Source organism: Anopheles nili, chromosome 2 (assembly GCF_943737925.1).
Source record: "Anopheles nili chromosome 2, idAnoNiliSN_F5_01, whole genome shotgun sequence".
Lineage (NCBI taxonomy): Eukaryota > Metazoa > Arthropoda > Insecta > Diptera > Culicidae > Anopheles > Anopheles nili.
Window position 1 is genome coordinate 9,671,556 of NC_071291.1, and position 13,107 is coordinate 9,684,662.

General features: G+C 48.2%; 3 protein-coding genes across 3 annotated transcripts; all 3 read left to right on the forward strand.

Moving 5' to 3' along the window:
* The first annotated feature begins 1,699 nt into the window (after positions 1-1,699).
* On the forward strand, positions 1,700-3,178 carry LOC128720729 (uncharacterized). The gene is made up of 5 exons (XM_053814422.1): positions 1,700-2,040; positions 2,107-2,162; positions 2,404-2,480; positions 2,562-2,617; positions 2,749-3,178. The coding sequence occupies exons 1-5, from the start codon at positions 1,700-1,702 to the stop codon at positions 3,176-3,178; spliced, it is 960 nt and encodes a 319-aa protein (XP_053670397.1).
* Positions 3,179-5,052: 1,874 nt separating this feature from the next.
* LOC128731520 (membrane-associated guanylate kinase, WW and PDZ domain-containing protein 1-like) lies at positions 5,053-7,740 on the forward strand. Its single transcript, XM_053824646.1, has 3 exons — positions 5,053-5,521; positions 6,850-6,989; positions 7,102-7,740. Exons 1-3 carry the CDS (start codon positions 5,178-5,180, stop codon positions 7,521-7,523), a joined length of 906 nt encoding a protein of 301 aa, XP_053680621.1. The 5' UTR covers positions 5,053-5,177; the 3' UTR covers positions 7,524-7,740.
* Positions 7,741-7,837: 97 nt separating this feature from the next.
* On the forward strand, positions 7,838-8,543 carry LOC128721146 (uncharacterized). Its single transcript, XM_053814868.1, has 2 exons — positions 7,838-8,367; positions 8,429-8,543. Exons 1-2 carry the CDS (start codon positions 7,916-7,918, stop codon positions 8,541-8,543), a joined length of 567 nt encoding a protein of 188 aa, XP_053670843.1. The 5' UTR covers positions 7,838-7,915.
* The last annotated feature ends 4,564 nt before the right edge of the window (positions 8,544-13,107 follow it).

Sequence of the window (13,107 nt, forward strand, 5' to 3'; positions counted from 1 at the left end):
TCCTTCTCCCTCTGCAGATATGACTTACTATTAAGCTTCCCTCATTGCTCAACGTTTGCTCCCTATCGTCTATATTGTGCATCGTTCCGTGATTCATGCTCAACACCCCGTTAGGCGTGGGTTCTGGATCAAAGTCACGCAAAGGTCACCGATAGGTCCTGCAACTTCTCCATATAAAGTTCACCGTTTCCGCTTTCATTATCTCGCGTGATTGTATAGAACATCGGGCAAAGGATCCCCTCATTATGAAGTAAATTTAGAGACTGGTATTGCTATGTAAATAAGTGAAATAAAAATAAAACCACTTCCGATACGTGTGTCCGATTGTTGTTCGCGTTTATTATTGTATTCTAAAACGGAAGGAGTAGCACAAACAAGTTGCCATTGCGTCCCGAACGTCACTGCCAACAAAGAGCTTCGACCTTACAATTTCGTAGGTTATCCTCGTGAACTACTCGTGCTAAATGGCGACTGGCCAGAACAGCACAAAGGAAGAGTTCCTGTCGAAAATAGAGTGTCGAAAGACAAAGGTCAAAGGTTTTCAACAAAGATGTATCACGGAAACGTTGATCATTTCTACAAAAGATTGACAAATATGGAGACTGAGGTGTGATTGTCGTTATGAATAAATTATCAAAAAAATCATATGTACATAAACTGGAATATATTCATTTCTAAAGGTAACTGAGAAATTATTATTCAATTATCAAAAAATTACCGATCGATCAATAAATGAAAAGTGAAACAATGTGAAAACAATGCTCTTTTCCGCCCGTTTCGTACGGTTTGTCGACGATGCATCCGTATTTCAGAGTTTATTTGCTTGTCATTTAATTGTTGGTAGTTTACAATTATGGCTCGTTCGCTTTGTAGGCTTGCCTTCGTTTTCTTTCGCTTTTGCAATCCATTTTATCTACATGCATTTACACACATAAATATTCAGCTGTCAACAACCGTGCAACCTTACTCCGAATGTACGATTGAAGGACCCACGTACGGGGTGCGTTGGCTGGCGCCACGAATAAACAATGTTGCCCCAGATAAACGACCACTAGCCGCAGCGAGCCTTCGCACAGAAGGATCGGCCCGCGGTCATTGGCATAAGGAGGAAACTCGCCAGGAAGCCAGCATCCTGACTCGTCGCAACGCGGGCGCGAGGAAACCACGCACCGGTACCGGAAAGGCGGGCAATATTTCGTCAGCGTTTTATTCGCCGATACGTGGAAATCCGGCTCTAATAATAGCCTAATCGGGTGGGCGGCGAAACAATCGGAAATTGATTAAAAATACGTTGATGACTTGACAGCACACCGCAGACCGGACCTCCGATATCCTCTCGCCACCTGCGTGATGCATTAGGTAACACCCCACAACCGATCACCCTGTTTCGATCGAACTTTGTTTGGCTCGGCCCTATCGGGAAGTGGTCGGCCGACCGAGCAACGATCGTGGCTCGCGCGATGGCTGACATTGAGCAGAAGATAATTTAATGCAGCATTACGAACGCTCCGACAGCAAACTCAATCGAACGGTGGTGTCCGGTTAAAGTGACGAGCCAAGCTTTGCTCTCAATTAGTTGTAACTGCTCAGTCAGCCGATCCCTGTAACGGTGCCGGTGGGTGTAAAGTGATCTCGAGCCGTCACAAACCAACCTAAGGGAACGAGCCTATCCGTCAGCCAACAAACAACAGCCTGCGAAATGGACGTACAAGTAGACGCCATGGAGATGGCCCTGCCACCGATCGAGTCGTTCAAGAACTGCGAGTATCACGTGCGCGTTTCGGGAACGACTGAGCTCGACCGGCGGGTTATGTCATTTGTGGACAACCTGTGGGGTTTCGAGGTGACGGGTGGTATCGATCAGTTTGAGCCGTTAACAGTGATTTCGGTAAAGCGTGAAGGACTAGCCCGGCGTGCTGGCATTCGCGTGAACGACATCATTACCAAAATCAACGAGACCCACGCGGAGAAGCTAACCCTTGCGCAGGCACAGGAACTGATAGCGGAGTCCGGCCGAACCGTGAAGATATTCGTTAGCGGGTATGAAAGGGTGACTCATCTGGTCTGTTAACGATTGGTTTTGACGTTTAATTATTGGTTTTACAGTGAGGTGGACGAAGACAGTGAAGATGAGATGACAGTAGACTATTGGTTCAAACCTTGTAAGTACTCGTGGTTCAGGCTAACGTCTGCATTCATACGTTATCGCGATCGCGCCTTCATGCTCATTAGGGCAACCATGCCAGACAGGGCGACCGAAGACGAACGCATATCAGATACTCGAAAAGCTCCACCCTGGCCCATTCTCTGTCCGCTCATGTACATCATCCCGTCTATGTCCTATCCCATCCAATGTCCGCCTGCATTTTGCAAGGATAGTCACTACCCCACCCGTTGATGAAGATGGTTTCTTTTCCTCAGTGAACGAAGCTGACCGGTCAATGCTGGATTGGGAAGCGCGTCTCCGTGCAAATCGCAACGTGAGTAGTATGCGACTAAAGTCGAACGCGTTTGAGTTGCAATTAGCGATCGATGTTGTTAACCATTGTTTTACTTTGCAGCCTGACAAATGGAACGGTTTGTGGCCGTGGAATGATCGCAAGAAGGTGGTCTACAAGTAAGTGAACTTTCCTCGGCATGCGGAACTTGGCAAGGATGCGATCAACGCTTCGATCGATGCTATGTGTGCCGCGAGTTGCATACACGCAGGCTGATAAAATATCTCACGCAAACTGCTTGTCATTGCAGGGAATCTAACTGCTATATGGTGCCTAGCGTCGCTGAAGATACACGTGAACGGGAACTGAAGCTGCGAGCTAGCGAGGATCAGTACGAAAAGCATTTGAAACGAGAACGGGAGGAAGCTGAGAAGAAAGCCGAAGAACAGCGCCTTGTCGATGAGGCTCGTCGAGCGGAGGAAGAACGTCGAGCTGAGGAAGAGCAGTTCTTCGCCACGTTCGAAGCAGAACAGAAAAAGCGACAGGAAGAGGAAGCAGCTAAGCGACTTCAAAATGAAGCCGATGCCTCGGAGCCCACAACGGGAGATGGACAGGACAAATCGAGCGCAGATGCCGAGGCAGATCAGTACATCGACGAGCTGATGGAGCAGGAAAAGGATCTCGGCGAGGTCAGTACGGATATGATCGAGCCAGACGACAGTAGCCCAACGGATGCCTAGGCAGGAGAGCTGCAATGCTGTTTTTACTATTACTTTTAAGCAATCAATGAAACAAAAAACAAATGTGTTTAATAATTATAATAAATAAAGATATTCGAAAAAGGACCTCCCAGAATTTATATCGCTATGATTGGTATTCCTACTGGCACATGGGGTGTATACACCTCCTTTTAATGCACCCTTCAACTGAATCAGTTGTCGTTCAAATGCTCGCATGAGAACTGTACTACATTGCATTGTGCACCAGCTTCGCCGTAACTGATGCAGTGTAGTTCTAGTGCATTCCAACCGAGCCTGATCGGCCTAAACCTCGCATCACCGCTCGAGTTTGTTTGACTCGTTGCCGACAACGACCCGAGTACATTCCCATACTTCGTGCCTACGATTTCCCGGCAGCATCTGATCAACGGAGTCAGTCACACTAAATTTATCTTCGCCACAGTCAGATCAGATGCTGTTGCTCTACCGGCGCGTACATATGCACGTGCAGTGTTAGTGTCGATACCGATCGAGTGATTGAACGTGTATTGATCCGCGACATTGGATCGAAAAATCAGTGCAATTTACAGTTGATTTGGTTCCGAAAACAGTCTCCAGTGGCTGGTAGTGAAGGGTTGGGGAAAGTTTAAGTAGTCAAGCGCCCAGAAACGCGTTGATCGTGAAAAAGATCAATTGTAGGCTTATTGCAAATATAGGTACCACCGAACAAGTGCACAAAAGTAGGCCACGACTACGTAATCCTTAGCGCTACTACGTGTGCATCAGGACGGCGACGACGACGAGGACTGCAGCCCTGTCTGACCTGTCATTGACCAGATCATCGTGTACTTGTCTTCCCCGCATTATCCTTCATCGGCAAAATGCCTGAATTTGTGATTGAGAAGCGCAATATTCCAGTACTGACGGTGTCCTCCAGAGATGGAACGGTCTCCGCAACCAACGAGAATAGCGATAACCCGCTGGGATTCCGAATCACGGGTGGGGCCGATTTCGAGATGCCTATTACCGTTTTCCAGGTGAGTGAGTCGGGCCGGATCTTTCCACGTTTTGTCGGTCGGGAGTTGGTCGGAAGCGTGCACACGTTTACGCTAGTTCGCTCCATTGGATGGCACACAGAGGCGCAGAGACAGGAAAGTGCGGCGCCACACAAGCTGGCTTCGACCGATGTGGTCAAAAATAGATCCCAACTACCACTGAATCTATGCTGTCGCAGCATCGTTCGCTGAACTCGATCGTCTGCGATCTACTTGTTATTGCATGCTGCCACGCCAGAACGCACAACAGTCTTCGGGCACGTTCCAACGGCCACCGGTGAACTGGCGATAAACATAACCTAGCATTCGAACAGTTGGATTGAGCGATGTCACTGTCTTGCGCAAGCGCACAAGGATCTCCGTGCGCACGCTCGTCCCGTGCTATGCGCAGCTGACCATCCACAACACATTGTTTTGAGAATTGGCGGACTGGTTTGTGGTCAAGCCGGGTTTCGACGTCACCAGAATTACATGGGCACGAAAACAAGCTCTTGAAGAATGATCTACACGCCACCGACCCCATCTTTATGATCGGGGCATCTCAACTCTCTCACGTAGCAGACACCATAGTCCTACAGAGATCACAAACACCAAGGCGGACACTATCCGTTTCGAAGTACATTCCCAGCAGCCCCAGCTTAACACAATTTCAAAATCACGTACAATACAGCCAACGAGAAGCTGAGAGAACATTTCTACACGAGCGGAACTGAAACATGTAAAAAATTAAATTAAATCTACCAAAACCACTCGGCCGTCGGTTGAACAGAGAACTTTGGGGGTTCCCGGATAAACTACTGATCTCCGTGGCTCAGTGTTACGTCGATTGTCACGGTAGAAACAGTCAAAGTAGAAAACGATTTCCCAGACGGACGTTGGGAATCTCGAATTATTGTTTTTTTTTGTCGGACGACTCCTAGCGAGCTAGGCATAGTACAGCGACACTAACAGAGCGCTCCGCAAGGATGGCACTGGACGAGCCCAAGGTGGCACCCGCGGGAGACCAGCAAGTGGTGGATTCCAATGGAACGAACAATAAACGTGACGACGCTCCCGACTACTACAAACAGCCCAAGTTCAAGCGAAACATCATCCCCTTCGACACCGAGGACCTGTCCGTGCGAGTAATCCGGGAACGTTTTCTCATCCCGAACCAGGTGTCCGAGAACAGCCCGGCCCAAAAGGCGGGCCTGAAACTGGGCGATCAGATCCTGAAGATCAACGGTGCCGACGCCTCGGCCATGCGCCTTGCCACGGCCCAGTCCGTCATCAAGCAGGCCGGGGAACAGCTGCAGATGATCGTGGCAAAGTAAGCAATTCACGTCATGTTCTGGGGGTTTGGTTTCCTTCACCACAGATCCGCTGCTCGGGGACTTCGAGGGAAGCGAACAAGCAGCCGGACTCGAACTGGGAGCTCGCGATGGGAGCTGTGAGCCGTCCGGTGTTCGTTAAAACCCAGTGTGCCCGCGAGTGAAGAGTGATTACTTTGCTGATAAAAATAACCGGAAATTTTCGGGAAAACGTAAATCGCATGAATATCTCGTGGGGGGGCCATCTGCGCTCGTGGTGTCGTTCGGCCTTCCCCGGGCTATCCACTACAACACGGCTTACTGAACTGGTGCACTAAAGGATGGTGTCGAAATTGCGTCCCCAGGGTGTCCTAGTTATCGCAGGCTAGACTAGCTCCCGGAAGGAGGTCAACAGTGGGAAATTCGAAGATCACAAGGGATTCAAATGTTGGTAGGATCATAGAGGTGGCGTAAAGGGAACTATTTCAAAATCGAAGCCTACTTCGACCTCCAAAGGTATACGATGTAGAAGCCACAACGTCACCTGTGTTGCCACCACAGCAGGCTTCGACGCTGTGGTGGAGATCATAGCGGTTGTATAGGAACTCGTGCATTGAACCTGCATTTTCAAACATCAACAGGTAGACGCAGTGGACGCATCACGTGACGTCAGTTGTCACCTGTTTATGCAATACGTCTGTTGTCAATGTGATGCGACTGAGCAAGTCGTCAACTCGACGATAGTGAGGCGCGTAGCGATATGCGAGACGGCGTTATCCACGTACCGTGGATCCGTCGAACTCGAAATAGATTTTTTTCCCCCTCAGGCTTGGCTTGACTTCGCACACATGAACTTTTGCTCGCGAACAACAATTGACACGGTGCGCTATGGGACACCGCGCAATCGTCTTATCGAACGAGGAGCAAAGCAGCAAAGGGTGGGGTAGTTTTCAGTATCTTGGGTCAGTTTCATCTTTCCTTAGCGCGCCTCGATCGCCAAACGGGTCGACGTTTTAATGTGTTTTGGTTGAAGTGATTCTATTTTGATCGCAATCGGTACCACCCATCGACCAGGGGAACGATCGAGGGCTCGGAGGTGGACATTTGAGCAAAAGTGAAGCGTATTGCGTCGTACAAGTTCACCTCAAGCTCTCAATCGCCACGAGCACATGAATTTCCATTTGAAATATGCACAGTAACGGAGGGTCTTGAGTGCAACCTGGGAGATGGCATGAAACGATGTTGATAGGGGATAAGCGTACCCACAGGACATACTGTCGGCATACAAGACATACATATGCAAACTCGTCGTAATGGTTTCCCAATCTGATCTGCATTCCTTTTCTAGAGACGACGAGCAAAACCGAGCAGCTGAAGAGCAGGGCAAACCAAAGGAAACGCGCGAGGTCAAGTTCGTAGGTAACGAGGAGCAACCGAAGGCCGATGTCACTAACAAACCCGCTCCCAATGTCCAAAACGACGAACGTGGTATGTGCTAATGCGTTTCCCAGTCACCCAGTCAACCGTCACACTAACTACTGTACCCGCTTTTCCCACTGTTTCTCGGACGGTGCCGCTCGGGAAAAAAACTGTCGTCCAGAAAACTGGACACAGCCTCCAGAGCGCAAGGTGTGGCATCCGATCGTATGGCAGCAGCCACCACCTCCGATCCCACCAGATCTATACGGCAAGGATGCACCGCACCAGCAGCTGATCGCGAACATTCGCCGGTTGCTGACGGAGACCGCAGCCAAGCCGGAAGAGCGCCAGAAGCACATCGAGCGTATGATGCTTTCGCTGCCGACGGGATCTCGGCGGGAGGAGGACGAAGAGGACCTGCCACCCCCGCCGGCTCCGAAGCCTAAGAAGAAGAAGAAGAACAAGGGCAAGGCGAAGGCGAAGGTCGCCCCAAGGCCACGCCTGGACAGCGAGACGTCCGAGGAAGGATCGACGGCTGAGTATGCGGAAGAAGCTATGGCTCCAGCAGAACCGATTCCGGAAGAAGTCAGTGTTGACGCCTAACCGAGGCGGATCGGTTGGTCGGCGAGTGCTTTCTAGGAGTAATGAGCAGACTACGAGGGCTCTGCAGATGTTCCAGCAGATCACACGCGCGCGCGTTAGGCAATGTATTACACGAAGCGAAACCGAAACCGCCAGAGCCCCATCGTTCTCTGTGACCACTGTACTTAACCTCGATTTGTTCGTTTGTTGAATAAAATCGTTTCTTTAATTTTTTAAACTACCCGACCCGATAACGCCCATTCATTGCGTTGTTCTCCCGTTTGGCAGTTCCTTCTTCTCCGGATAGCCGCCGGTCGAGCTTCGATTCGGTGTCCTCGCATGACCATCGCTCGTTATCGTGCGAGTCCTGTGACAGCCTGAGCGTGCTAGCGGTGGAGCAACAGCTGCGTCAAATGCAACAGCAACTGAACGAGATCAGTGTGATCCCGATGCAGATCCAGGCGACGCTTAGCTTCCTCACGCAAACGCTGACCAAGTTTGCGCCTCCCGAGCTGCAGCAACAGCTCCCAGAGGCTCTTCGTGCGACATCTGCTCAAGGACAAGCGCAAGATGTGCATGGCGCCGACATCGTTATCCACGTGGAACCCTCAGGCGAGGAAGAACCATTGGGAGATGATGAACAGCAGGAAGAGGACGCGATAACGTTGAAGTCCTTGTTCGACGAGTCAGTGGTATTGGACACGGTACCAGTACGGGATGAAGACGATGCTGACGCACAGTCTGATGAGGAAGACGAAGAGCCGGAAATTAGTGAGGAGGAACGTTCGCGCATCGAGAAAGTCGAACGAATCATCAAACTTCAACAAACCTGGCCTTGGAGCCAGAAGGAAAAACCAATTCACAAGTAGGGCATGGAGCTGAATGCGTAAAGGACATTGTATAATACTCATTTTTCTCTTCCACAGACGTTCGAATTGCCATCTGGTGCCGAGTGTGGCTCTGGAACGCTCGAAAATCAAACAGTTGACGAACCTTGAGTCGTTGCCTTTCTACAAGCATGGATATCTCACACGTGTCTGAGGTGGATGTGTGTGGAGATGAAAAGCCATTCGTTCCTAATGGCATCCTAGAAGTCCAAGAGCTGTTTAACACATGTATTTGATCACCTAGACTTCATCAAATAAACATAATTTAATGGTTTTTACATTAGTATTCCAACTATCTATTTCATCATTATTTTCGTAGAACAAAAGGTTATCATTATCACAAAAAAAAACAAAAATGTTTTTTGTTCTACAGGTTTTGCAGTTTCGTTCAACTGACCATTATAACGATGGCCCTTATCGTCACCCTTTCGTCGTTTCATTGCCACAATTTCCATCAATATTACTCTTCTAGATTGCATTAGAAAACTAACAAGGGGAAGGTAATTTAAAATCGCAAGCATTAATCTTTTTTTTTTTTCATTTAGCCCAAGATTTTGGTATGTCGGTATGATTGCTTTCGCGCCTCTGACTTCTTCAATCTCTCAAATTCATTCAAAAAGTTGATCGTAGTTTCATATTCTTTATAATATGATATATATTCATTCTGGTGCTGGGCCTTATGCATTTTCAGAACTGCATTATCCTTGTCTTAAGATTCATCTTCAATGCAGGGACAGGATATTCGTGCTATAAAATTGTGCTCTAAAATAAATTATGGTTTATATTACGTTTTTATTTAATTTCATTCAGGGTGTTTTGTAATTAAACATCAATGACAAATTATGTAAAAAACGATAATATAAATATTCATAAAATTCAATCAAATATTGTTTGGCAAAACAGCAGAATATCGAATCACTCTGAATTGCTATATACACCTCAGTAGCTATAAATTGTAATAGTTGAATAAACCGGTTGAATCGGTTCTTTATAGCAAATAACACGAATTTTAATTCAATTCAAAAACGGCTTGTCGTTACAATAAAATTTGATTTGATTAAAATACAATAGCATTCTTTCTAGCTAAATCCAGTTATATTTTTGCCATTTATGCTAAATAATCTCCGCAGCAAAAGTAGAATACGATCTCATTTTGTACCAAATTGCTTGGATGAGCATCTGATTAAATCATAGCTTGCAAAGATTTATTATTGGCAAATTATTCCAAAGTTCTACAGTGCGGATTCTGGAAATATTCTTTGATTCAATGTAGCCTGAAATTCAAATTAAACTGTACTTGATTTTTGAGAATACAGCAGAAGGGTTGGGATGTAACCGACCAAATATTGCAATCATAATCTCCGGTTATGTATGATTATGCAGTATACCACATGCGATGGCATTCCTGAAGTAGAGTGATTCAAAACAAGCTAGCTAGAGCATGAGTTGCGTAACTTAAATAGTATATCAGTTTTATGTAAATAGACAGCTGTACGATTTGAAATATACCCGGCGTATATGCAATCTTCTGACTCAATATTCTCGTTTTTTGGTTATTGCATTGCCAAGATAGGATGCATTAAGAAACGCAGGTATGATTACCAGCAAGATACGAAGATGCATTCAAAACAAAACGCAGCCAGGATCACATCATCCTCCCGAATGGAGTCTTCATATGCCAGAAAGAGAGCTGTGCATATGGTACTACGTGAGGGAGACAAATCATCAACACTATGGGACGGAGCACAAAGAAAACGTTCGTTAATGTTCCTAAAACTAAATGTCGCATTTTTGCCTCATAAAAACTATCTATGTTTTATGAAAAAAAAACATGAAATTATTTATAAAACGTTTTATGAAATACCCTTTACATATTACATATTTTATTGTCCCAACTTACTAGTTAGTATTTTGTCCGCTGTTGCTCCCAGTGTGCAACGAAACTGTTGGATTTCATGGAACTTCGATCGGGGTTTTGCCAGAGCGAGACAGGAATAGCACCACCGAAGTACGTTAGAAAGAGCAGCACGATTGGGATCGGAGAGCTTTGTTTGAAACACCGAATGGTGTGAAAGCGAGCAAGAAAGATACGTACACCATCCGCCAGAGCGAGATACCACGAGGCCATTTTTTTTCCCCCGAACAACTTCGGAATGTGTGTGGCGCAGCGCGCGTTAGCAGTGTGGGTTTCAGCCAAATTGTGTGTTGATTGTTTTCATTTCCATTTCTTCCCTTGTGCCGGTAACATGTGCACGCGATCCGTCGTCCCGTTTCGGTGCTAGTTTTGTTTTCGAACCTTTTCCCGCGTTTCCGGTGCCCGTTGTGCGATCGGCGGATATCCGCCTCTGGTTCACGCATATTCATCCACCTTTCCATGCCCGTTGGAACGCCCGCGCAACGACGCGCCTCCTATAAGCTATGGGTGCAGTATTTGGCTAGTGCAACGCACGAGATAAAACCCGCCGGAAATTAGTCCCGCCATCGCGCCAGTCAGTGCCGCGAGTGTATTTTCTGCTTATTCTTTTTCCTATTAACCCTTGCTCCTGCGAGTGGTTCAACGCGAGGCAGAAACAACACCAGAAACAGCAGCAAAATCCGGCGGTTGCCAACGGCAACCCGGTGTGTCCGTTCCAGCGCGTGTGTGTGTGTGTGCGTCTTGTGTCGTGTCGTGCGTGCGTGCATGCACACAGTGCACACGAAGTGTGAGAACGGAACCGGAAACGGAAACGGTGACAAAGAACCAACGGTACCAAAATGTACGATCTGGACGACATGAGTAGCGGTTTCCACGACGCGCTCAGCAAATACAGTGTAAGTACACCCGATTGTCCGTTGTTCCAAGATCTCGGTGAATGTTCGGTGCTACAAAATGGTGCCACAATCGGACCGGAGCAGATGGGCCCCCCGGATGCTGTTTCGCGCCCGTAAAGCTCAATACAAATGGTTCACAATGATCGTGTGGATATTTGCTGCTTCTTTCGACATCTGCTTTGGTGGTTTTTTATTTTGTGAGGTCCTTTTTGCGGTGGAATTTCTCCAGCATTTTCTGGCAAACCGGCCACGCACTAGCCAATGGTGACTTTTGTTTGTGTGTATGTGTGCGAGATTCCATCTTTTTTTTTTCATCATTTATTCACTCGTGGTTCGAGATTCTGTGCGCGAAAATTGTTTCACTGCGCTCTCTCTCTCCCAGGAACCGTGTCACGGTTGTGAACCGAGTTATGGGGGATGTTAACGGGGAGATGCCCCCCCCCGCCCATCTCCCCCTTCCTCTTTTCTCACTTATGCCCCCACTCTTCGCCGGCCGGCACTTGCCCACCGGGAGAGGATGGCCTGGATGGTGAGAAAACGCCGAAGCACGCGCAGTTCAAGGCCAAAAAGCCGGTTCTATTCGCGCCAGGGCAGCACGGGGTGTTGAACCGGGGTAGAGCGAATTTTTTTTCATCACCACCAACCCCCCCCCCCCCCACGAGCTCCCCACTCCTCATCTTTTCCCACCTCCTTTTCTAATGCTCTCCGTGCTGTGTAGATCAAAGGGTGATGGAAAATCGCAACATACACGTGGTTTTCGTCATCGTGGGAGCGAGGCAAAGGAAAGGAGCAGGGCAGGACATCATCATTCATTTTCATCACTCACTTCTCTCTCTCTCTCTCTGCCTCTCATGCGCATACGAAATTCTTCCAAAATAAACTAAGCTGTCACATGGAGTGTGTGTATGGTGTTTTTCTTGCTGTTTTTTTCTTGGATTGTTCGTCCCTACAATTCCCGCGCACAAATCCTTGATTGGTGAGCCGGCGCATGTAAGAGAGAGAGAGAGAGAGAGAGAAAACGGTGCGTGAGCGAGCGCCATCCAGATGTCGCCGAGAACGAAACACTCGAGTTCCTCCGGCCTTTACATCGATCCTTCGCGGTTTCGCGCTAAAATTTTCGCGCCACCACTAGCGAGAGCGAGAGCGAGAGCACACACACGCAGAATGCGTGAGCGAAAGATAATCATCAGCATCATCATCATCATCATCATCCCGCATCATTGGTTCTGCGTCCGACAGCGAGCGGATTGTGGGGTAGAAAAAGAACGTCACTCTTCTACTTGCCGGCGCGAAGTGTTGTCTTTCTCTTCGCGTCGCCATTTCCTGTCTCCCCCTTTTTTCTCCCCAATTCGCCACCCCGTGCGATGGGAAGGGTGGTTTTAAATTCGCCCTCCAACCCCCATTCGGCGGCTTTTACTACTATCCATCCTCCCTTCTCTGCTGGTTCTTCTCAGGCAGCATTCACACACACACACACACGCGTGCGAGAGAGAGAGAGAGAGAGATGGTAAAGCCGGTTCCCTGTGGGGGGGGGATTTGCAGCTGCTCCCCTTTTTCATCCAAGCAACCACGCATGATCGTTCGTGAGTAAAATCGCGCGCGCTTTTTTTAAATGCTCCCATCATCATGTCTGCGTGTGTGTGCGTGCGTATTCACCCCCCCCCCCCCTTTTTTTGCTTCATTTACAATCAATCCCGCGTGTTGGATTGAATTTAAAAACCCTGTCCTGCCCCCCGCGACACCATTCTCCACAGGAAGTGGGGAAAAAAACCTTCCAGAAGGGACGAATGTCCGCGCGAACAATCGATGCAATTGTTTTCCTTTCGGGCGATCGATCCTCACCCCTAGACGGTCCTTTGGAGGGTGGCTGGGAGGCCGTAGTGGAGCTGGTGGAGCTCCCGTAAACA

Bases quoted from the DNA above. Each gene is read 5' to 3' on its own strand.
- LOC128721146 (XM_053814868.1), top strand. From the start codon at position 7,916: ATGCAACAGCAACTGAACGAGATCAGTGTGATCCCGATGCAGATCCAG. The intron at 8,368-8,428 runs GTAGGGCATGGA...TCTCTTCCACAG, and splicing joins AAGGAAAAACCAATTCACAA to ACGTTCGAATTGCCATCTGG.
- LOC128720729 (XM_053814422.1), top strand. From the start codon at position 1,700: ATGGACGTACAAGTAGACGCCATGGAGATGGCCCTGCCACCGATCGAG. The intron at 2,041-2,106 runs GTATGAAAGGGT...TTGGTTTTACAG, and splicing joins GTGAAGATATTCGTTAGCGG to TGAGGTGGACGAAGACAGTG. The intron at 2,618-2,748 runs GTAAGTGAACTT...TTGTCATTGCAG, and splicing joins CGCAAGAAGGTGGTCTACAA to GGAATCTAACTGCTATATGG.
- LOC128731520 (XM_053824646.1), top strand. From the start codon at position 5,178: ATGGCACTGGACGAGCCCAAGGTGGCACCCGCGGGAGACCAGCAAGTG. The intron at 5,522-6,849 runs GTAAGCAATTCA...TTCCTTTTCTAG, and splicing joins CTGCAGATGATCGTGGCAAA to AGACGACGAGCAAAACCGAG. The intron at 6,990-7,101 runs GTATGTGCTAAT...ACTGTCGTCCAG, and splicing joins TGTCCAAAACGACGAACGTG to AAAACTGGACACAGCCTCCA.